General features: G+C 40.4%; 1 protein-coding gene across 2 annotated transcripts in view; it reads right to left on the reverse strand.

The window, feature by feature from the left end:
• Positions 1-24,218, reverse strand: part of Abcc2 (ATP binding cassette subfamily C member 2) — a 56,445-nt gene that overhangs the window by 12,795 nt on the left and 19,432 nt on the right. For both annotated transcript variants that reach the window (XM_074078543.1, XM_020156265.2), the window contains exons 9-25: positions 23,240-23,417; positions 20,066-20,320; positions 18,964-19,029; positions 17,053-17,190; positions 16,371-16,517; positions 15,064-15,148; positions 14,299-14,365; positions 13,432-13,558; positions 11,543-11,719; positions 10,493-10,660; positions 8,697-8,877; positions 7,411-7,537; positions 6,991-7,123; positions 6,131-6,350; positions 5,340-5,494; positions 2,110-2,265; positions 402-601 (exon numbers count right to left, since the gene is read on the reverse strand). In XM_074078543.1, coding sequence (XP_073934644.1) covers positions 402-601; positions 2,110-2,265; positions 5,340-5,494; positions 6,131-6,350; positions 6,991-7,123; positions 7,411-7,537; positions 8,697-8,877; positions 10,493-10,660; positions 11,543-11,719; positions 13,432-13,558; positions 14,299-14,365; positions 15,064-15,148; positions 16,371-16,517; positions 17,053-17,190; positions 18,964-19,029; positions 20,066-20,320; positions 23,240-23,417 — 2,580 coding nt within the window. The remainder of the gene's footprint in view (positions 1-401; positions 602-2,109; positions 2,266-5,339; positions 5,495-6,130; positions 6,351-6,990; positions 7,124-7,410; positions 7,538-8,696; positions 8,878-10,492; positions 10,661-11,542; positions 11,720-13,431; positions 13,559-14,298; positions 14,366-15,063; positions 15,149-16,370; positions 16,518-17,052; positions 17,191-18,963; positions 19,030-20,065; positions 20,321-23,239; positions 23,418-24,218) is intronic.

Genomic DNA, 24,218 nt, shown 5'->3' on the forward strand with positions numbered 1-24,218 from the left:
TTGCAAAAAAATGAATCAAATATCTACAATATAGCACTGGACTCCACGTACCCTGAGCATTTGTGGTTTTTCCTCCACATGGTCGTCTCCTTAGAACTAGATACCAGAGGATACAAGGGTCTACTGTATAACCTCACAACACAGGTTGTGTCCTTTACTTTGTTTTTAGATAAAGAAAACTGAGATTTTTTTCTTAGTAAGGTTAAGGTAATTCACCTAGATAGGTAAATTCACTTAGACTGGGAACCGGTCTTTGATTCCGAAGTTCATGTTCTCTTCTCTCTAGTAAGGCAGATGTGAGTGACTTTTACACCACGGGCCACTGCTGCCCTCCTGTGGCTAATGCCAAGCATTCAGAAACCCAAAACACCATTTGCGAAAATACTTAATATAAGCCTCACCTGTTGGAAGTGATCCAGGAAAAGACACATTTCTGGTTGGTGTCAATCCCCACCTCACTGTGTGTTAGAAACCGCTGCTGGTGCTCAAAGGCACGGATAACAGGCAAACCTGTTACAGTCTCACTGAAGTGAGAGTAGATTGGGGACCTGGTGACAGAGTCCAAACGTCTCAGCTGGCGGGAAGTAGACACATAAAACACCTGAACGCATAAAGTAATGAGTCAGTTAATCACACAATCATGTCGTATATTCTGTACCTCTTCCTTTCTGGCCATGACTCAACATTCTTTACTTGGTGGCCACAGTCCACATCTGAACAGAATGGAAGCCTGCAGTGTCACATCTGGTTAGAATGATGAGAGGCCCAAGGAAGACAAGAGTGGAAAAGTTGTGGTCAGTGAGGAACAGAAGAAGATAAAAGTGAGGAGACTATACCATAGCCTTAGAGATTTGAGTTTCCAAACCACATGAGTTTTATTAGATCCACATACATCCAAATGATAGTTTCTGTACTGGTTAGAGAAATGGCCTTCAAAAGGAACTCATAAAGGATGCTGGGACCTGAGAGGTGGGCAGGAAATAGCCAAAGAAAGGAATGCTGAGGTTTAGATAAAAATTGAAGAACAGAGTCAGTCAAGTGACCAAAGTTGTATATGTATGTGAAGGTGAAGATTGCTGTGCAGAATGCTGAGGGTGTAAGAAATGGATCCAGATATGCTGGAATGTGGGTAGAATCTCTGTGACCTGATGGGAAAGCATGATGGAATGGATTAGTGGTGCTTATATTCTGTAATGATTTGTTGAAGAGCTGAGCATTTGGGAATCAAATGCGAGATGTTAGGTCTGAAAGTTTCCTCAAATAATCTTGCCTTATTTGTTGATTTGTTATGAATAGTAAAAAGTCACTATAGGCAGGACTGTACACCTGGGGAACACAACAAAGGCACAAGAGGTACCATACCATAAACCACAATGCCACAAGACTCGGACTGTAGAGTCTTCAGAACTGTTTCCCCTGGGTGAACAGTTCATCACAAAGGAACTGGTAGGACACAAGTTTGCCTCACAGTTTCCCTTCCTTAACAATTTTTATTACAGACATGGAGTTCCTGCCACTTTTTCCAGCTTTTCTATGGAGCTTGGCTACAAAGTTACTTGTTTCCTCAAAGAATATGTTGAAAGTGAGCCTAAACCATCCACAGACACCCCAGTGAAACTAGAATTGTCCTGAAGTGAAAAGGAGATCTGGCTCCTGCTACAAGTAGATAATGCCTACTAAAAGCCAAAAGAGGAAATAGCCCTGGCACATGTCCAGAAATGACCTAACCATTGTGAGAGTCATTATGGAGCTACAAGAATTTCTCCAGAACCAGTCTCAAAGTAGGTTTTCTTTTTGTAGTGCTGGGAATCAAACTCAGAACCTTGCACATGCTAGGTGAGTACTATCCCACTGCTATATCCCTAGTCCTCAAAATAGTCTTGAATCCAAACATAAATGTGTCCCATTTACGCTTGTAGGGGATAGTTATAGTATTATGTGCTGTGAACCATATGCCAATTGATGGTGACAATTTAGCTTCAGACAGTAGCCTGTAGGCTCATGAGTATATCTATGTATTCCTAAATGGCAAAAATGCTACCAATAAACAAGAGAAGATTCTCAGAAAGGATCCAGAGAGAAAGGGAGGCCTAGCCATTCCAAACCTACCTGAACAGACACATAAATAATGCCAAGAGGAATGACGATAATGGTGAAGACAGGGGTGGCCATGCAAATCATGACAAGGGTGCTGATTATTCCCAGGAAGCAAACAATCCAGCTGCGCAAGGTCTGAGGAAGGGTGTCATCCACAGTGGAAATATCCTAGGAAGTGATTAAGAGAAATGGTGAACCAATGAACTCCTATTACGTCATCCTGGTTCCAGCCTGGTAGATGTTCAACTCTACACACTTCCAGTGACTTCCTAATTAATCTTTCAAGACACTCATTTGTAATGGACTAGCCTGCTCAACTCAATAGTCAGTCTCATTTCTGCAATTTCTTCATTTGGCAATCATCCTTCACCTTTTTCAGTATATTTTGTAAAGGTTTTCACTCTTCTCATTCATCAACTTCATTAAAGCAGTCATAATTATTATAAACTAATAGAGTCCAACAGGTAAATCTTTCTCCTATAACCAAACCAGTTCAGTTCACATAGGTCCTAATTCTGTCAAATACCTAGAACATAGCATGACACTAATAGGCATTAAAAAAAAAACCCATTTGTTTGGAAGCTCCAGTCAACAACCCTCGTCACCTGCTCTTGATTAAAGAACAATCTCGTACTGGGAAGTTGTTTCCTTTGCCAAGCATGGAGCTTGAAGGGGAAAGGAAGTAGAATTGAATGTGACCCCTGGCTGGTCAGTGTTTCAACCAAGGAACCCAGAGGTGTGTAGATGAGTCTTACAACCATATTGCCATCATGTCATGTAAAATAAATTAGCAAATGAGAAAATTAATGAATGAATGGCTTGGAACACATTCTGGAAGCCTGGCTTATATTCTGGGTTGCCTTTCCACGACTTTCTGAGAGGATTATATTGATTCTATGATTAGTAACCATGTGAGTACTGAGTTGAGTCCAAATTACCTCTGAAAGGCCCAAAATTGGGTCAGGGAAAAATAGTCTTCCAAGAGAGTTCTGAATCAGGAATGACTCCTGAGTCTAATCTACCTTTCCTAAATTCACATCAGAATGCAAATATGTAACTATGTCCAGAGTTGGCAGAAAAAAGAAATCCTCACCAGCTACCAGTGGTACGCAGATTACTCTTGATCCTTATGTAGCACAGATTAGTCACCTCTCTTTCCTCTACTCTTTCTCCTCTTAAAGACTCAGCCACTGATTCTAGAATTAAATTCCCCTTTATAGGCCTAGCCACTTCCCCTACAAAACTTACTATATGATTAACAACCATTTCCTTTTTCATGCAAAAGCAGTGAGCAAAGTAGCCTGACTCACAAGAAGACCTCTGTATTTTTATTTCCAGAAGATTAATCATATATATCAGGACACAAGAAAGACTGCAATCTTTGCAAAATTCCTATAAGAAATGTCCCCATGCTGGAGTGTGTGCTCTGTTTGGTTCTATTAAATAGTGGAGAGCCCATTTAAGTGGTCTCCAATGACAGCATGCCCACTGCTTCTGATCCAGAGGAAAATGACATGTCCAATAAATACATGAAGAAATGTTCAACATCCTCAGCTATAAAGGATGAAAATGACACTGAGCTTCCATCTCACCCTAGTCAGAATGGTTATCATCAAGAAAACAAACAGCAAATGCTCTCGAGGATGAGGGAGTGAGGGATGGGTGGAAGGGAAGGAACACTGATATACTGTTGGTGAAAATGTAAATTAGTGCAGTCACTATGGAAATGAGGATGGAGGTTCCTCAAAAAAACAAAATAACAGAACTACCATATCATCCTGCTATACTACATTGGGCATCTATTCAAAGGAATGTGTAATAGAAGGAATGAATTTGATCAAAGTACAGTATATATGTGTATGGAAATATAACAATGTAACCCCTTTGTACAAAAATGGGGAACAGGAAGGCAAAGCAGGTCCTGTCTTGGGGGTTAGTACCAGTGGGAGGGGAAAGGATATAAGGAAAAGGCATAGAAGGGTGAATATGGTAGAAATATTCTGTACACATGTATGTAAATGGAAAAATGAGACCTACTGAAACTATTCCATGAACTGAGGGAGGAGGGAATAAAGGAGAATGATGGAGGGGGTGAATTCAACTATGATATATTGTAAGAACTTTTGTATATGTCACAATGTACCCCTTGTATAAGAATAATAAAAAATAAATAAAATTAAGACTAGAGGCAAATAAATGAGACTAAAATGTTAGCAAAAACAATTTTGAATAACTGAAAAAATTTTACACATCTAATCACAAAGTATTATTAAATAAATAAATACAGTATATATTTGTCATGCTAAAAAAAAAATCAATGAATTGGGTCTCATCCATGGAAGACAGCCATCCATGATCATTTATCTATGGTGCTAGTGCTTAGCACAGTGGTACAGCAGGCTCATGAATGTTGCTGAAGGAATGAATGAATGCCAATGATGCCAGCATCTGCAGCAGATGAAAACGGTGTTTAAGAATTTCCTATTTTAAGGAGGCTCTACTCTAACATTCAGACCTAATTCGCAGTCTGAATTCTTCACCTAATTCTTAAAGCATCAAAGATAGAAGTTTCAGGAACAGAGGCAAAGATCACTCTGGAATAGAGGCATAGATCAAGGAAAGGATTATTCTATTATCACTTTTATTCACTGTCACAGGAAATGACAGTGATTTTACTTATGCTTTTCCCTCTGCAGAATACTTCATCCTACCCTGCTTCTACTGCCCATCTTTCCCCATCCCCAGCAACCCTCACCATCTCCCTAGATACTTCTTCGTCTCACCTTTTCTGACATTTTCCACCCTCATCTGGGTTGAGCTAGTAACTCTGTCTCTGTTATTCCTTTGTACTCCCAGAACGCCTCTATGTACAGTATTGTTATTGGTGGTTGTATGGAATGTGGGGGGGGTTAAACTCAGGGCCTTGTGTTGCTAGGCAGGTGCTCTACTACTTGAGCCACGCCCCTAGCCCTTTTGTTACTGGTTTTACCATATTCTCTCACAATCCTTCATTTCTTTTTTGGCTGTCTCCTTCACTAGATAGTGAGCCACTGAAGAGCCAGAGCTGTTTATCCCTATATCCCTAGAATCCTTGGAACCTCACAGGAGATACTCAAAAACCATTTGCTTGTTGAGTAGACAAAAGAACTGAAACCATGCAGTCATCTAGAGGGATCTGAGAATCCCTTCCTATTAGAAACAGAAAGCTCCTCAGTATATAAACCATACGGCATGGTACTTACACTAGCAAACCTGTTCACAATCCGGCCTGTGGGTGTTGTGTCAAAAAAACTCATGGGTGCTCGGAGGACATTGTTCAGCAGCTGTCTGTGCAAGATTTTTGCTGCATGAACACAACTGTATACATTCAAGAAAGTTGCCATGAGCACAAATGCACCTAGAAATAGAACCAGTTTTGTCAGCACCAAGCACAGGAATTCCTGAAGACTTGTGCCCAGATTGGACTTTGAGCACATGATAAAAGCGAGAGCACACAAGGGAGGGGTAAGGATAGGTAAGACACCTAAAAAACTAGCTAGCATTTGTTGCCCTTAACGCAGAGAAACTAAAGCAGATACCTTAAAGCAACTGAGGCCAATAGGAAAAGGGGAACAGGTACTAGAGAAAAGGTTAGATCAAAAAGAATTAACCTAGAAGGCAACACACACGTACAGGAAATTAATGTGAGTCAATGCCCTGTATAGCTATCCTTATCTCAACCAGCAAAACCCCTTGTTCCTTCCTATTATTGCTTATACTCTCTCTACAACAAAATTAGAAATAAGGGCAAAATAGTTTCTGCTGGGTATTGTGGGGGGGAGAGGGAGGGGGCAGAGTGGGTGGTAAGGGAGGGGGTGGGGGCAGGGGGGAGAAATGACCCAAGCCTTGTATGCACATATGAATAATAAAAGAAAAAGGAAAAAAAAAAAAACTTGTGCCCAGGACTCAATAGGAAATACTTTCCTGAGTATAGGAAAAATACAAGGTCCAGAAAGATTCCATAAGAGATGGCTGTCATAACTATCAGACATACCTTGTGCTAATCCCAGAACTGCATAGACCCAAATTCTCATGTCTCTCTGAGAGGTTGGATAGTTGGTGCTATTGAAGTTTTGAGAGTCACTGGTCCAAGCACTGAGCCACAGGTTGGATCCAATAAAAGCCACAGAATTCATCATGAACAGAAGGATGGTGATGAATATTGAACACCATCCTACTGCTTGTAGGTATTTCAGGTAGATAGAGAACTTCACCTGCAAAGCAACCACCAATATTAGCATAACACCCTAATGACTTTTGGTGAGGAATCACCTAGAAAACCAATCACAGGAGGAGTACAAGCCCCTAGAAAAGTGAATAGCAAATTACAAAATTTTACGGTAGCCTTGTGATCACCATTTCTGCCCTGCCTTGGATCAGGCTAATAGATCAATGTTGAAATACAATGCAGGGTAAATAACTATCATGTTATTAATAAGGATCTAAAGTCTCTTCTTGAGGGGAAGATATGAAAACAGAGTGGGAAAGGTGGGGTTTTACTACGGCCCTTGGTGTTTGTGGTTTTAAGAGTCATTAATTTAAATTGTGTGCCTTAGGTCTGATAGATTTGTGTTTCCAGACTCCTCAAAGTACATCTCACAGTAGTTTTGTTGTTCTCCACACATCAGAATGGAATCTACCACTCACGAAAGGTAGGGAGAGGTTATTCACAGGAAACATGTCTACTACATACAAATATGATTTGATAGGAAGCCTCAGCCTCTGTTATCATTTTAATAAAGAATTTGAACATTTTCTCCTGTAGATATGTATTTGAGTTTCAACTAATTTTTAAAATTTCAGATTCCAAGCCTTACATCACCTCAAATAATACTTTTTTTGTATGGTGTTTACCTTTCCAGTTTCCATGAATTCCTTTTGAATTAGTTTTTGTCCTTTCACTAGTTCTTCCTTCTTTAGGGCATTCACATTTTGAGATTTCAAGGAGTTTTTCAGGAACTTCCGATGCCTGCTATTGGACCTAGAGCTGAGAGATAGAGAGGAGAAAACCTCTTAGCATATAATTTTCTTCCCAATGGTGTCCTTGCAAGTGGATGGTTTCAATCATCCTGTGGACATGGAAGTGCATTTCAGAGCACGTGACCATGGGAAACCAGTACAACCTTAGCCCTACCCTGTCCATACAAGGAAGCAAAGGAAGAGCTGGGAGTACCCATGGGGTCTACCCTCTCAGCAAAGTCCACAGGGGAAAAAAGAAGGATCAAGTGAAAATATGGAAGTGATGAGAGCTGCCACTTGAACAAGCGGGCCTACCTGAAGCTCTGTTTTTGATGAAAGCTGTTCTCTCTCTTCATGGTCAAGGAGGCTGCATCCTCAGGGAGCTCCTCTATAGTGGGTATCAGCCCACAATCATCATCTTCTTCCCCACTGTCATCATTAACTAAGGAAACACGTTAGAGGTTAGGGAAGTAACACCGAGTTCTCACAGCCCTGTGAACAAGTAGTGTTCTGGAAGGTGTCCCTGATCTTGGTGACTTTAGCAAGAGGTCCCAGATATACACACAGGCTACGATATTTTATCCCATAAATACGAGTTATTACTACATATTCTTATTGAGAAATGCCAGGATAAAGGAGAGATGGGTTATATTTTACTGGAAGAGAAAATGACGAAAAGAAGAAGAAAAGTCCTGGACATATACAAGTTTCTTTGTAGCAGTAAAAAACTTTCAGGGATTGTGGGAGATAAACAGAGGAGTCACGTTCCCAGAATTGAGTAAAGAGATTACTGTTAAATTGCAAATGCTAATCTTAATGTTGGAACAACTTAACAAACTTTTATTAATTGAAAGCATTTAAAAAACATACCCCAAAACAAAATAAAATAATGAAATAAAATGTAAAAGAGAGCTTGGGCACCAGGGGAAATGGTAGAAATCTGCTCCTCAAAAAAGGCAATGAGAACACTGGCCAAAAAAGTTGTCAAAATCAACTTTTTCCGAACTTTGGAATCAACCAAAGGTTTGTAAACAAATTTTGTAAAGGATTTTTCTTTTAATGACTGAATCTTGGCAACAACGGAATATTTCATGGTGGTTTAACTTGCCCTGTTTTTACCTCTGTCCTCGCAACTGCTGTAGCCTAGAAAACCAAAAGCCATAAAATCATGGAAGCCATGAAAAGTACCAGCCTAGCAGCCACTTAAGGGGACAGAGTGGGTTTAGGATTCCCCAAAAGCCTCCTCCCAAGATAATTGCCATTATTTCACCTGTCTGGAATTCCCTGAAAACCTCTGTTCAAGGCTTGTCTTTATTTCACTTAACTCAGAGCTAGCTCAAACAGCAGCAACTGTTTCATATCAGCTGACAACAGTTGAAGCAAATAAGAAGCTGACCAAAAACTTAAAAGGAACTAATTCAGAAAATAGAGTTTCAATTTCTGAATCTCTATAGAGACACAGAACACAGAACAGCAGACTTTGAAACTCTGGGTAATTCACTTCTAAATCTAGTTCATTGGATACTAAATAGCTCAGGAAGTAGTTTTATTATTCCCACTCAGGACCTAAGTTCTGTCCTACTCCAATCCCCCTTACATACCTGTGGCCTCCCCTTCAGGGCCCAAATGTTTCGTGAATGTCTTCAGATTCTTCGCAAACACTCCTTTCTTGGCCAGCAGAGCACTATATGATCCTTTTTCCAAAATAGTGCCATTCCCCACAACCACAATTTCATCCACTTGGGGAAGAAAGTGAATGCTATGTGTGACCAAGAGTCGAGTCTGCAAAAGGAACATTAACTTTCTCTGATTATCCTGCATTTACCATCCTTCCTGTATTGCTTTAAACAGGAAAAAACAAACAAACAAGCATTCACACTGGCACTTGGCTTCAAAATGTGGCCTGGACCACTCAGTCTGTTTTACCTCCTCTTTCCTTCCTAGCACCAAATCTTAACCCATGACACTTTGTGTGAAATGAGACTCTTATCAACGTGGATCATCACAGTTATCTCCCTGTAGTGACAATGAGATCTACTCTGCATACATTCTTTTCCATGTCCCTGGGTAGCGAAAGACTGTGCTAAGGAAAGTCACTTGAGACCAGTTCCTACATGGAAAGCTAACTCACTGGCTAATTGCCCCTCTTCACTCACTAGCCTTCCACTTACCAGCTAACCAACTATACTAAGAACTGGCTATTCTTTCAGGGTGTTAGAGACTCTGTAGAACAAGAAACTTTATTTTTAATCCAGGCCCTACTTGGTGTTACAGACCTGGAATCCCAATCCCTGGTGTTCCTATCTATTGACACTGGGACAGGAACTTTACTCAGATGAAGATAAACATTTACAAGTGTGTAATGAGGCTGAATTGGGGTTCAAGAGGTTGTAATGGGCTTCTGGAGAGAAAACCCAAGCCCACTGCCTTTGCTTTCCATTTCACAGCTCAACTGAGTCTAGATTCCTCTTATCTGGAATACCCAGGAGATGCTCATCCAACTCTTCTGGTGCCTTTTCTGAGCCCCTTGGCAAGCCCCAGGCATCCCTCCAACATTTCTGCTATAGGTTGTACAGACTACCATTAAAACAATGGTATTGTAATACTATTGTTTGCTTCTCTGTATGTCTTCCCATTAGGTTATAGGTTACATGAATAAAAGGATCAGACTTTTCCATCTATATACACCCAGTTTTTGCAACAAACATGGCACAAGGTGGGTATCAGTTCATGAATGAATGAACTGAAGGACAGAAGACAGGACTAGTAATAGAAGGGAAGGTGATGTCTTCACTAACCAGGAAGTTCTCCAAATCTCATTGTTCAAGTTTTTATAACCCAATCTCTACAGCCACCACCCCCTTTCCTACCTGGAGGTCATTATAGGGCTAAATATTCCAAACTTCTAATCACTTGTTCATACTGATGATCAGCCCCATATTGAGGCTATCTAGGGGGCCCTACTCTAAGTCATTTCATTAGCATACACTCAGGTGTTATTAAAAGGTACTGTTATCATTTAGAAAAGACACTCTTATCACTCCTGAAATTACAAGGGTTTTAGGAACTATGCCAAGAACTAGTGGCAAAGGCCAAATTTATTTCCTATTTTAACCACAGGTGCAAAAGCACTCTTTATTATAATCAATCACCCTAATAGGTTCAATGTCAGAGGCACAGAATAAGGCTCAAATTAGTTAGTTACAGCATGAGCCATGACTTCAAAATGGTAGGCTTCATGGGATAGTCCCCAAGGAAACCAGTGTGATTGTATCTCTTCAGGAGCCCAGGAAGGAGATAAATAAGAACATTTGCTTCAAGACAATAAGTTTTCAGGGAGATGTATGTGACTCACCCCCTGGTCCTCCTATCCTCATCACACTACATAATTTCTCACCTTGCCACTCAGCAGGCCATTGGGACCCAAGACCTTATTGAAAATATGTTTCCCTACATGAGCATCCACAGCCGATAGAGGATCATCCAGAATATAGATGTCTGAGTTCTGATAGGTTGCTCTGGCCAGGCTGATTCGCTGCTTCTGGCCACCACTGAGATTTATACCCTGAAGAAGAAAATAACGTCTGTTAAGCAGTAGACCCACCTTCACAGGGTCTAGTAAGTAAGAGTAACAGGAAGAAATTTGCCTCCATAAAGTATCAAGAGCTTAAAAATCACACAAGTGTCTTCATATAAATGAGTTTGATTTAAATAAATAATTCTTAGGCCCAATGATCAAAGGCATGCCCAACTTACCATTTTCTATCACATAAGTTTATTTATTTGACATTTTTATTGCTTCCCACCCCCATGAGAAAGTAGAGCTTTTTTTTTTTTAGTTAGAGTTTTCTTTGTTTTGTTCATGGGTGTATTCTCAGCATTTAAACAGTGTCTGTCGCATAGTAGTTGTTCAATAAATATATGCTGAATTAAAGGACAAAATAACCCCAGATCTATATCTTTCCTAGCCTTCTAGTGTTTCAAGATCCTTGCCCCCAAAAGATTGCTGTATTTGTTTTCAATACTAGGAAGGAAAGATGAAAATATTCTGAAGATGTAGTAATCAAAAATGTCTAAATAAATTATGTGTTATCTATGCAATGGATATAAGATGGTTATTAAAATCTATTTTTACAAAAGACATTTAATAACATGAGGCATTTAATAACACAGGTCAACCTTGAACCAGTGACAGTTAATTTAGCTTCTCAGGTCCTTTGCCATTACCTTTGATTTAGATTACATTTAGAGTATAAATTATTCCTGTACTTGTTTCCAGGTACAAAGTTTTAAAATTCCGACTTACTAGCACAAAATATTGTGGTCAGTACATACACATGGTTTTTGGCATTTGTTTCAAACATGACTACTAAGATTGGTCACCTATGTTTCTCCCATGTAGTTTTCGCTGTCATCATCACCCTTCAAGATCCCTTGTCCCAAGTACCTTCTCTCCAATCTCAGCCAGGTCTCCTCCAGGCAATATTTCCAAGTCGGGGAGGAGAGCACAGGCTTCCAGAATCTGATGATACCTCTTTTCATTGAACTCTGCTCCAAAAAGGATGTTGTCCTTGATGGTGCCATTCTGAATCCAGGACTGCTGAGGGACATAGGCTGTAGTGCCCTAGATGGGAAAGGATCAGACATGACAGTCATACCTCCAGAAATGCCGGTCGAAGGATGAGGTGGCAGAAATGGAGAGGAAGAAACAGCTTAGATTTCAAAAACAATGTGCTGGGCTGCCTAAGCATCTGAGATTTATTAATTGCTTATATTTATCGCACTGACCAGGAAGAAAGATTCAATGTCCTCTTCATCACTAAGCCTGGCCCTTTAGACTATTATTTTCTTGCCATAAGCCTGAAAATAAGATGAATGCACATGCTGCTTCTAGATCAGGGTTTAAGTCAAACACAGTGAGTTTACTAGGACACATCACTAACACCTTCAGATCGTGGTATAGATGACATTACCGGAAGCAAAAGCTAAGAGGTTGGAATCAGGACACCAAGGAGAACACAAAGCAGATTATATCCAAAGAGATAAAGAGTGAGAAATGCCTATGTTTGAGAAAGAACTCAGTTATGAGTTAGCAATAAAAATCTTCCCAAAAAGAATTAGGAGACAAAGTTAAATCTATAGTATTCTCTGCAATAATGCATGTTTTTTAAAATGCAAATTACCTCATTAGAGACTGGTAAATAAGGGGATGATGTCAGTATATCGTGGAAGAAGAGATGTCTATTAAAATTTTTCCGAACAGTTCAACATAAAGCAACCAGGGGCAAGCTCTCTCATCTTTAAAAAGAAAGCCTTAGCAAATTAGAAAGATTAAGAAAAAAAGCTGAAAGTCTTGCCTCTTTTTGTATAAGTAGTGACTTTTTTTTTTTTTTTTCAAAAATACCTACAATTTCTTCTAAGTTTAGCTCTCTGGAGAAGTTTAGAGTACTGATGAAGATGCCATGAAAACATTTTCCTCTGTGTTTAAAAACATGATTCAGAAGGTAACACCCACGCACAGGAAATCAATGTGAGTCAATGCCCTGTATCTCAACCAGCAAAACCCCTTGTTCCTTCCTATTATTGCTTATACTCTCTCTACAACAAAATTAGAGATAAGGGCAAAATAGTTTCTGCTGGGTATTGAGGGGGGGGAGCGGGAGGTGGTGGAGTGGGTGGTAAGGGAGGGGGTGGGGGCAGGGGGGAGAAATGAACCAAGCCTTGTATGCACATATGAATAATAAAAGAAAAAAAAAAAGGAAAAAAAAAATAAAATAAAAACATGATTCATGAAAAAGTTAACATCCTACACCAGGCTTTTGTATTGGAAGCAAATGCCCTCAAAGGTCTACCTCTCAAAGGAGATGAGAGTCCCAGGGCTGAGTGTGATGCTGGTCCAGATGCCACTGCTGATTTTACAGTACTACTATTTTTATTGTTCTTGTTACAATAGTCCTCTAGTAGTGATCTGTTACAGCTTTGTCTTAGGTCCTACAATTAATGCTGCATAATTTTGTAGAATGTGAGGTTTTTAGAAATAGATACACAGTTACAGCAGAAATGCCTATACTTTGAAGAAAGACATCTCAAGTTGACAGTTTCTACATTTTAGAATGCATATAGGAATCACCTGGAGAGCTCATTAAAATTCAGATTCTTAGGCCTTACTCCCAGAGTCTGATTATGTAAGCCTGGGATGGGACAGAGAATCTATAGGTCACAATTCTACCAGACGTCCCCAAGGCCTCACCTATAGGACATCACCCCAAATGAGGAACTGGTGCTAAGTGGCCCACATGAGGGTCAGACATCTTCTCCATTGGCATTCCCTCTTACCTTGATGGTGATGTGCCCATGGACATTTTCCATTTCTCCCAGCATGGCTGACATCAAGGAGGATTTCCCAGAGCCCACAGTGCCCACCACAGCCACCAACTGGCCTGGCATAATGTCCAGGTTCACACTGAAAAAGAGAAATGTTTTGGAAGGAAATGGGAGTGGGGTATTTGAAAGTAGGTCAAGCCACTTCTCTGACTCTCCACAAGAGAAACAATGAGGTTTGCTTGATTGTGAAAAAAGACATGGCCTTCCTGGGTTCTTGTGCTCTGTGATGCACTCAGTGAATGAGCTGGGTGTACTGCTACACATAGTGCTCAAGGAGTATCCTATGTGCAGCATGCATGCTGAACAGAAGAGGTGGACACCAGGGCGGGGTCTAGGAATGGGTTATTTCAATGAGAAACTCTGAATCTGAAATTGAATCTTATTGTAGTAGCTCCCATGGTTCAGAGTTGAGAGAAAAGCCAAATTCCACCGTTCCTGATTTTTATTTTCAGATGAATGCATGAATGAATGAACTTAATTGATCTCAACTTCTTGAGATCAGAGAACTGGGCCTCCTGCCATCTGTGCACTATCTTCGTCTATTGTCTACAAAACAAACCTCTTCTTAGGTTCTCACCTGGAAGGTCATACATGGTGCCACTGTAGGAAAGAAGGGTGGAAATACAATCATGACATGGGGGATAGAGGTTCAGGATCTTGGCTGTCAGCACGTCCCTCCGGGGGTTAGCCTGCACTGGTATCTAACCTAACACATACACATAGTTTGTTTCCCCATGGTTCTATTACATGGAATTTCCTGAGGACAGGACAGGCAAGGAAAATCCTTAAGAAGAGCAGGAGGGCCCAGAGACAACTCACTCTTGGATTGTGGCTTCCAAGTCCCGGTCCCAGGTAAAGGAGGCCTCAGAAAACTGTACTGCCTTGTCTATTGAAGAAAAGACCCCCTTTTAGTCATATGTAGGCCCCCATATGTCTGTCAGCCCTTCCTCAGCCTGTATATTTCTCTGCTTTCTCTGTCAGCACCTGAGATCACCTCTGTTATATGCTGCTCCTACACTGACAGGAGGCAAATGAAAGCTCCCAGATTAGATTAGAAGTAGCCTGCAAATGAAGTCCTTTTTAATTCTGAAGTCCTAAATTTATATCCCAGATTCCTGACCTACAGGTACCCTGGATACATCCCCCAGGCCCTCTTTACCTAGTCCCCGTGTATGAGCTCTACCTTCTTTATATAAACCCTCACCACTCTGGACTCCAGACCCACTGCCCGCTCTTGCCATGGATACCCTCCAATTCAGAACCTGTGTGTTCTTTCACTCCAAGAAATCTCCTATTTCCACACACTTGGCTCCATTATGACTTCTGCTTTCTGAATCTTTTGCAGGATTTCCTGTGTATTCTTAGAATAGCTGGCTCAGCTTTGCTTAGCAATCTCCTAAGCAATCTGCTCTAGGTGAGCACATAAGTCAAGCTAAAGGCACATGCTTATTACATAAACATAAGTTCAAGACTAATCCCCTTGCCCTCCTTTGAATCAGTTTGCTACTGCCAAGCCCTTGTATATCAAAATTCTGGTGTCAACACTATGAATCATTTTGGGAAGCAACTTCCAAATTTGTTTACCAAAATTGGAGACATGTCGAATGGCAGATGTGTCCAAGTCATCCCCTCCCAAGTACTTCTCTAGCCGTTCTATAGAAACGCTGGCCTACAGAAAGACACAAAGGATCTCAAAGATAACAAATTCATAACAAGCATAAGCAGGGAAAAGATTTTGACTTTGTCATTAGCTATGGTATGCCATTTGCCACAGCCCCAACTCCTGACCCCCACCACAGATTCAGTCATACCATCCCACCCTGGACAGAAGGAAATTAAGACACTCTATTTCAGCCCTTTAGAAAGCTCAAGGAGTTCAACTCTACTGTTATTTCTCTGTAACCTTTGACCCTATTTCCAGAAATGGTCCCCTGCCTTCTTCTAGGACAAAGCCCTAACTTCTACCTACTATTTCTGGTAGCTGGGCCCCTGTCTTATTCTTATTTAACTGAGTCTCTGTCATGACAACTTATTATCCTAACTGAGCTACTACTGGGACCCTCTATAGAGGAACTGACCAAAGCTTAAGTTTTGGCTAATCTAAGTGTTGCCAGAACACCCTGTGGTCATGGAACATGAGAATTTGGAAGGTTTTCAAGGAGCTTCTACAAGTATGTTTTTCACAGACCTTCCTAGCTTGCAGTGAGGCTGTCTTGAGATGGTTCCTCATAGCCAACAAGCCTCTGATGAAGTATCAGGCTTTCTGCCTGTCCTTTTCTTACGATACAGCTATGACTATAAAACTGTTTAGCTGCTGCATGGATCAGCCCCTCAGAAACACAGCATCCTGCTGTTCATGTTGCAGCAGCATCTGACGCCTTTTGGTTCGTGTCGTACTATGGGACAAGGAATGCAGGAAGCTAGCACCTTTGCTGATCTTGCTTTTCTATCTATGTAATGAGCTGTATCTTAAAAGAGCACGTTGTTCCTTTACTGGCCAAATGGTTTAGCCTTTCTTCATACCCTCCAGGACAGGGAAGTCTTCTCCTAAACCTTAGTCTTTCCTGTGGCCAGAGCTGCCTGAAGCTAGCCATCTGTGAGATGAATACAGGCCACTTCCCTCCCCATCACTTTGGCTCATTTCATTAGTATGCCACCTGTGAACTTCCTCCTGATATAGATTAGTTTGGTATGATTATCTTCATTTTATAGTCACTGGGACGCAGAGAACTTATGATTTTACTAAGATCAAATCATTGGTCTCCAGAGACCAAACATCTCTAATTGAAAGGCATCAGCAAGAGCAAGTCATGGGGTATAATAGGCCAGTCATTCTGGACTCTAAGGATTTTACCCAGAGCTAAGCAGTTAGCAGTAGAGTTCCTAGGTACCTGAAGCATAGATGAGATCACCATGGGAAGCATGCTTAGTGGAAAACGCAGGATATTGAAGAGGGTAATGGAAGTGAAAGCCTTTTCTGCATCCAAAATATTGTTGCTATCCACCAAAACATAAACGGAAAATGTGACCACACACACCTGAAAAGAGCAAGGTCATGAGCAATTAATTACTAAAAAGGTCCAAGTAGCCAGGTGCTAAGTTTCAGGAACATTATGCTTCAGAGTTGAAGGAACCTTAGAGATTATCCTAGCCTCCTCATGTTATTGATGAGAAAATTGAGCCCAGGAAAAGAAGAACTATCTTGCCCAAGGTGACAGAGTCAATTAGTGGATTCCTAGGACCAGAATTTGGGTCTTCTGACTCCTTCCATTATCAACTCATACCATCTACCCAAAAATCCCTGCCATGGAAATTGCTCTTGGAAACCACATTCATGCTGAAAATCCTGAAAACTTGTTCTTGGCTACTGGACCACCAAACAGTACATGAGGGTGGAGTTAGAGCTAGGAGCACAAAGTAGGGGATGAAGATATGGAGGTTCAGGGAGTGGGATAAATTCCCTGGATTTGGGGATCATGTAGGTACTAGGAATCTACCAACAACAGACCTTCTTTTCAGGAAGCTGACCCAAATCCAAAACCTCCTCAGTCTACTGGCTCTTCTGCTACTCACCAAGACTGGAGCTAATTGCAAGAGGAATATTATCACAGTCTGCAACCGACCAAAGACTTTCAGGTTATTGAGCTCTTTCTTCCGAATGTTGAGAATTTGGTCTTTGAATGAAGGTTCCCAGGCAAAATATTTCAGGATCTAATAGGTTAGAAGAGAGCACAGTTCACATTTTTGCCCTGAAAGGGCACCAGGTGCATGCATTCCACCCATGTTTAGGATATGTTCCCAAAATTTGGGGGTGAGGATGGTATGGAAATCCAGATTATGAAGAATGATTACAGAGAGGTAGCTTGTATTTCTTGACAACCTGTTATATACAAGCATTTTACATTCATCATCTTACTTAATCTTTATAACAAAACTGTCCCAGGAGTTTCCAGGATGCAGGGCTATCCATGCTAAAAACTGGAAAGTTCTGGGCAAACCATCATGAGCCAGTCACCTCTCTTTTGTACTTGTTATCTCCATTTAAACAGTAAGGAAATAAGTAGAGAGAAGCTACATAACTTTCCCAAAGTCAGTAAGCTAGCAAATGGTGGAGTTGGTTTTCAAATTTTGTCACAGTAGCAGAAAGATTTATCAGAGCTGTCAGGTGAGAAGTATCAGGAAGTTAAAAGTTTCATTTTCAAGAAATTTAGGGTAATGTTAAAATCCACTCACTCAAAATAGTATTATTTGAAGAAAGAACTTATTGATCACCTTTAAATGATGAAATGCATTATTTTAAAAGCTTGGAAGTAGAGGAAAATAAGCATTTATCCTGCCTATCCCATACAAACTACAGCATTCTTTATAGAAATCCAGATAATCAATTATTTTATAGAAAATCACCTAATCCATGTAGTCAAAACCAAAAGAATAATGAAATTAAAATATCAATTTCAAAAAATTTCAATTTTTGTTAATACATAATGATAAACATCTAAGCAAAGATTATAAAATTTGTACAATCATGGTTTCTTATTAGAATTACCTAGGGAGCTTTTAAGAAATATACATGCCTAGGTCCCAACACCAGAAAGTCCAATTCAAATTATTTGAAGTGCAACCTCAACCCCAGTGGGTTTTACAAACTTCACAGGTGATCCTCATGTACTGCCAGGATCACAAACAACGGGCTGACAATGCCTAGACCTACTGGAAGTCATCATTGCTGCTGTCTACACAGCACTACTTAAAAGTAGACTCCCTGCCCCCCAAAATCAAATCTAATTCTAATCATATATCTAGATCTAACCACCAATTTATAAGAGATACAGAAAACAAGATAATGTGGCTTCTTCAACATGATGGTAGGGTAGAAATTAAAAGCACTAGCCACAAAATGCCATGTGTGGACATTTTTTTTTTTACAGCTTTATTCAAATTAACCAACATTTAAAAGGAGGAGAAGTATGAGGCAATGGGGGGACTTGGTGGCATCAAGGGTGATTGTTCATTTTTTAGGTATAATAACAGTATTGTGGTTATGTTAGAAAGGAAGTCCTTTTAGAGACACACAAAGTACTTATGAATAAAATGACAAGACATTTGAGATTTGTTTTAAAAATACTCTGGCAGGTGTGAAGTGAGGAGTGGGTATGGAGATGAACTAGTTAGGTCAGTCTGATAACACTGGGGTTGGGTAATGAGCTCAGTATAACACTCAACTTTTGTGTATCCTTAAAATTTTCTCCAATAAAATGTAAAACCAAAATAAACCATGTAAGGTAAATAAATAGAAATCACGTTTCAAAAGAGGGTCTTGGAGGTATTGAAGAGGAAACAGGAAACTTGTGGGTAGACGAATCAGGATTCATGGCACACACAGGCCAAGAAGCAGGAATCCACACCTCTACTAGGGTTTGTGATGACCAAGACAGTCACGACTTCTGTCCTTGCACAGAGGACTGCCTCCTCTTGGCTTCTTACCTTGATTCCACTGAGGACCTCATTCATGAGCTTTAAACGTTTGTCTTTACACTTCATGTTTCTGAACTGTCAGGAAAAAACAAAACACAGTTACATGAGAAAGGATCCAGGTTTGCTGCAGATGCTAGGCCTCAGTGGTACTTGTGGTTGTCACCTAGAATTTGAGGTGCCCAGTGATGGCCTTTATCTCTCCCCAGTTCTCCTCTTTGCCCACTCTGCTCCTGCCATCCCCATCTGCTTTCTGATGCTTGACAATGCCAAACTTGTTTCTGCTCCCAGCCTTTCCCGAGTGTACTTTTTTCTCAGGTTGTTCTTCTCCTGTGGTTCCCAAGGCTAATTCCTTCACAGCCAGGATGTGTCATTCAGACCATGTTTTAAGTAATCTCCTCACAAAGAACTCTTTTCATCTTCTACCAACTCACTATCATTGAACATTTAGTTCTCTGTACAGTACTTATCATGATCTGGTATTTTTTCTTCTTTGCTACTGCCTTACTATCCACCCCTGAGAAGAATATAAGATCCATAAGAACAAGAGCCTTGTATAATTTGTTGCTGTGTTCTCGGAAAAGTAAGGTATGCAATAAATATTTTTAAAACAACTATTTGAAGCTAAATAAATGCAAAGCAAGTGAATGAATATATCACATACACTATCAAGCTCACGCATTCAACCTGTGATGCCTGGTGAACTAAGGACTGTCTGCATGGAGCCTTGTCAAACCTGTGGTAACTCAGTGATGGCCAGGATTTAAGCCAAAAGTTGGGGTCACTCATGTGACTGCTCTGTGTGGTTGGTTTATGTTGCTATGGGAGAGAAGCAGAGGCAAAAAAAATCACTGTTTTGAGGGAAACCCTGCAGAGCAGGGTAGAAGAGTATGTACAAGGTTTCCAAGGCAGCCCTTCCCTCTCCAGTCAGACTCTTCCCTCCACCATGAATGAAGATAGAGTATATAAGTCCTAAGAGTAGTCAAAAACTGAAAGTGGAAAATAGAGAAAGCCAAGTACATTTAGGATGCCTTGCCCAAACTCCTACGAATTAGTAAAGTTAAAGATTTTAGACGTTAGAGAAAGCATGTATCCCAGATGACTGTTTCTTTACCTGAATACTTCTGTTCTTAGTGACCAGTACTCCATTAATTGGGACTAGGAGAACCATCACTCCAAAACCTGCGAAGACTGAGGGTCCCAACTCTCTCCAAAGGAAGACGAGGGATAAGACAATCTGTACAACACTTGACCACACCAAATGCATGTAGTTGGACACATCCATGAGTTTCTGAGCATCCACAGACATCAGGTTCACTGTTTCTCCAATGGTGTACTGCTTTCTGGCCACATTGGATAAGGTCAATGCCTACAGATAAAGATTGGAATGGGACCCATTGATAAGCCCAAGGATAACTGAAGAATAGAAGAGGAACTCAGGAAATAAGAACACAATGGAAGGATAAGCTTCACATGGACACAACTTCTCCAAGGTACTGTGACTTCTTGCCTCCAAATCTTACTCATAGTATTCTCTCATTCTTGACCACTTTTTCCTCCTGTTCTTTCTTTTTCCAACCCCATCTACCCACATACTTCTTTGCCCCCAAAATCTCATTTATCCTTTGGTAACAGCTTAAATGCCATTTCTGAGAAGTCTACCCTGATTTTCAATTTTGGGATAGATATCCCTTCTGTGTACACCTATAGCATTCTGTGTTTACCTCTTTCATTATCCTCATTACAAGAACTATAATTATTTTGTTTTTCTATTTTTCTACCAGATGTAAACTCTGTAAGGACAAGAGCAATATTTGCCCATTTCATTACTATACCATTTGCACACCTCAGGGAATCAAATACTGAAGAACAGAAGAAAAAGAAGGGAGGGAAAGAGGAAATCAGCATGTATTGATTCTAGACTTGAAGAATTTTGATGTGGTTATCTTATTTGCAGCTGTATTCTTATAGTGATGGTGCAAGCACTATCAAGAAGGACAGAGATTTTTAGAATGGAAAAGAAAGCTCCAGAGTTCACTGTGAACTCTGAGAGAATACTGTGAGCAAGATTTGGAGGCAAGAAGTCACAATCACTCTCAAGTTAGAGAGATCAGAAGGTGAATGCCCACAGGTCTGTCTCTTATAACAATACTTTGCACAAATGCATCAGAGCACCGAAACTAGCTTATTCTATGCTCACCGAGGCACCATCTGGTATGGCCTGCAAATTTCCAGGAGAAGGAAAGCCTTCTAATTTCCACAAAGACTGTGTATGGGTTCTGAGTGGTCCTAGATGCCCACCTCCATCCTTTTAGAAGCTCTACTGTCATCCTAACCCACCAATACAGTCTTTGGAACATACCAGGATTCTTGGTTCTCTTTTAGAGAAATTCCCTAAAATGTTAAGACACCAAGGTTCTAGAGGAATCAGCCCACTGATATGATTCCCCTTAGGTATGAAAAAGCAAAACAAAAATTTTAAAAATCCAATTATCTTTCAAGGTAATCACTATACATTTTTTTTCAGTACTGGGGACTGAACCCAGGGCCTCACACTTGCTAGGTAGGCACTCTACCACTTGAGCTACATTCCCAGCCTTATATATTTCTTTTCCCAACAAAATCTCAATAATATAGAAAGGTCATAGCTTTTGTCTGGTGACAAGTACTGGCTACGTGATTGTAGCCACTGAAATTATCTAGGCCTAAGTTATTGATCAGAACTACTATACTTTCATTTTAAGGGGCAAACTTAGATTTCACCAGGATATCTAGGACATAAGAAAATGCAGTTGCCATGAGAAAGTTAAACCTTAAAAATCATATATCAGCTGGGAGCAGATGGCTCACACCTGTAATCCTACCAGAGATCAGGAGGATCACGATTTGAAGCCAGCCCGGGCAAATAGTTCACGAGACCCTATATCAAAACAAACCCATGAAAGAAAAAGGGCTGGTGGAGTGGCTCAAGGTGTAGGCCCTGAGTTCAAACCCCAGTACTGTCAAAAGAAAAAAAAAATCATGTATCAGCGAGAAGATGAGGGAAATCATGTTAAGGAAATGGAAAATCTCCCAAGTATACAAAACTCAGTAATCAGAGAATATCAGACAGGAGAGGGTTTGGTAGCTACTGAAGATTAGAAAGAGAAGTTGCTAGGCTCAGTGATAGAACACTTGCCAACAGGCTCAAGGCCCTGGATCCAAGCACCATGAAGAAAAGAAAAAAGAGAAGAAGTTGCTAGGCAAAAGATGTCCAGGCCCAAGGAGCACTCTAGTCTCACAGGTAAGACTAATTTGAAATGGATTCCCCAGGTCTCTGAATTGTGTGTCCTTAGTATTTGGTTTAAATGTTGGTAGCTTTAAGAGTTTAGCCCTTGGCCAGCTTCTTTTCTGACTTAACATTCTTCTCTAAGGCTTTTTCACCTTGTCAGAAGAGGCAGGAAAATATGAACTGATATCTAAATCTCAAAGGCTGAATGAAAGGCAGATTGTAGGCCTGGGGATATAGCTCAGTGGTTTAGTGTTTGCCTTGCATGCATGAAGCCCTGAGTTCAATTCCCATGTACCACAAGAGAAAAAAAAAAAAAAGAAAGGCAGATTGTGAGCAACTTGCCAGCTTCTCCCTAGGGCGCACCCCTCTACCATGTCTGTGAATATACTTTTCATATTTTAATTTCCAGAGAAACATCTAAAGTAGTCTGTCTGTATGCCTAATCAAAATTAAGTATTGAGATCAGCTATCATTTCCATCAAAGTATCCTCAATCTTGGAATAAATGCTCATGTTTTTAAAATATTAATTTTATTGAAATCTTGCCTTTTTTGAGAGAGACTCTTGCTATGTTGCTCAAGCTAATCTCAAACTCAAGATCCAGAACCAGAATGTAAAACAGGTCCTGTCTGAGGGTTAGTACCAGTGGGAGGGGGTAAGATATAAGGAAAAAGTGAAGGAGGGTGAATATAGTGGAACTATTATGTACTCATGTATGAAAACATGAAAAATGAGACATGTTGAAACTATTCCAGGAATGGGGGGAGAAGGAGGAGAAAAGAGAATGGTGGAGGAAGTGAATTCAACTATGATATACTGTTACAACTTTTATAAATGTCACAATGTACACCCCAAACAATAATATAATTAAAAAAATTTTAAAGGAAGAAGAAAAAAACTCAAGATACTCCTATCTCTGCCTCCCAAGTTCTGGAATTACTGGCATGTACCTCCATACCCAGCAATACTCAAGTTTACTAAGAGGATTTTCTTTGAAGAGCCCTGACATATTGCTTACCTTCTTATATACAGAAGCCATAACGGTTGTACGTACACTCATTCCCAGTATGAAACACTTTTGAAAATAATACTGAAGGCAGAGAGATTGGATGAGAGTCACAGCAAACAACAGGATGGCGTAGAGATATCCAACCCATACATATGTGTTCTGGTCACTTACAAAGGCTATGAGGGTTCTGCCAAAAGAAAACCAAGTAAGTCATGCCCATTAGGTCTCCAGGCTCTTCACTCTCCTCATGCACAGCCAACTACGACCCTACACTTACACCATAGGTAACAAAAATGACCAGAATTGCCAAATGTCTTTGGGAGATTTCAGTCTGCACAGTCTTGTCAGGTCTCTTTCTTTTACTTGCTAATGGGCAACAAGAGCTTATATGGGTAAGGAAAAGCTCACCATGGCTGTGAGGGTGGATAATAGCCAGGTGTGATGGCACAGGCCTATAATCCAGCACTCAGGAGGCTGGGGCAGGAAGACTGAGCATTTGAACCTAGCTTGGGTGATATAACCAGATCCTTTCTCTCTCAAAAAAAGAAAAATCAAAACAAAACAAAAGAATGGGTAATGAAAGAAATGTTCCACGTAGTTGCCACTGTAATGCTCTGGCCTTGTCTTGTCCCACTCCCTAGAAAAAGAAGTTGTGTGACATGGTTGATTAATTTCTAGACAATGCAAGTCATGGTTCATTCCAGAGAGAGGCTGGTTGCAAAGACTTGTCATGATTAGCCTGAACCTCCAAGGAAAAGCTGTGGCAGTGGCGAAATGAAGTTATTTATTCTTTTGGGGTGTTGCCCTCCTCTTGGAAGTAACTCAGATCATAGCAGTTCTGTTTAACAAGAAAGAGGTCTAACAAGTATCTGACTTCCTATTAGATGAGGGATATGGGGAACAGAGAGGCTATATCGTCTTAGATCTTGAAAACTGCCTCATACTCTTCATTAATACAAAACTGTGAGGCATAAGAAAATTATTAGTG

The sequence above is a fragment of the Castor canadensis genome, chromosome 7 (genome assembly GCF_047511655.1).
Source record: "Castor canadensis chromosome 7, mCasCan1.hap1v2, whole genome shotgun sequence".
Classification (NCBI taxonomy): Eukaryota; Metazoa; Chordata; class Mammalia; order Rodentia; family Castoridae; genus Castor; species Castor canadensis.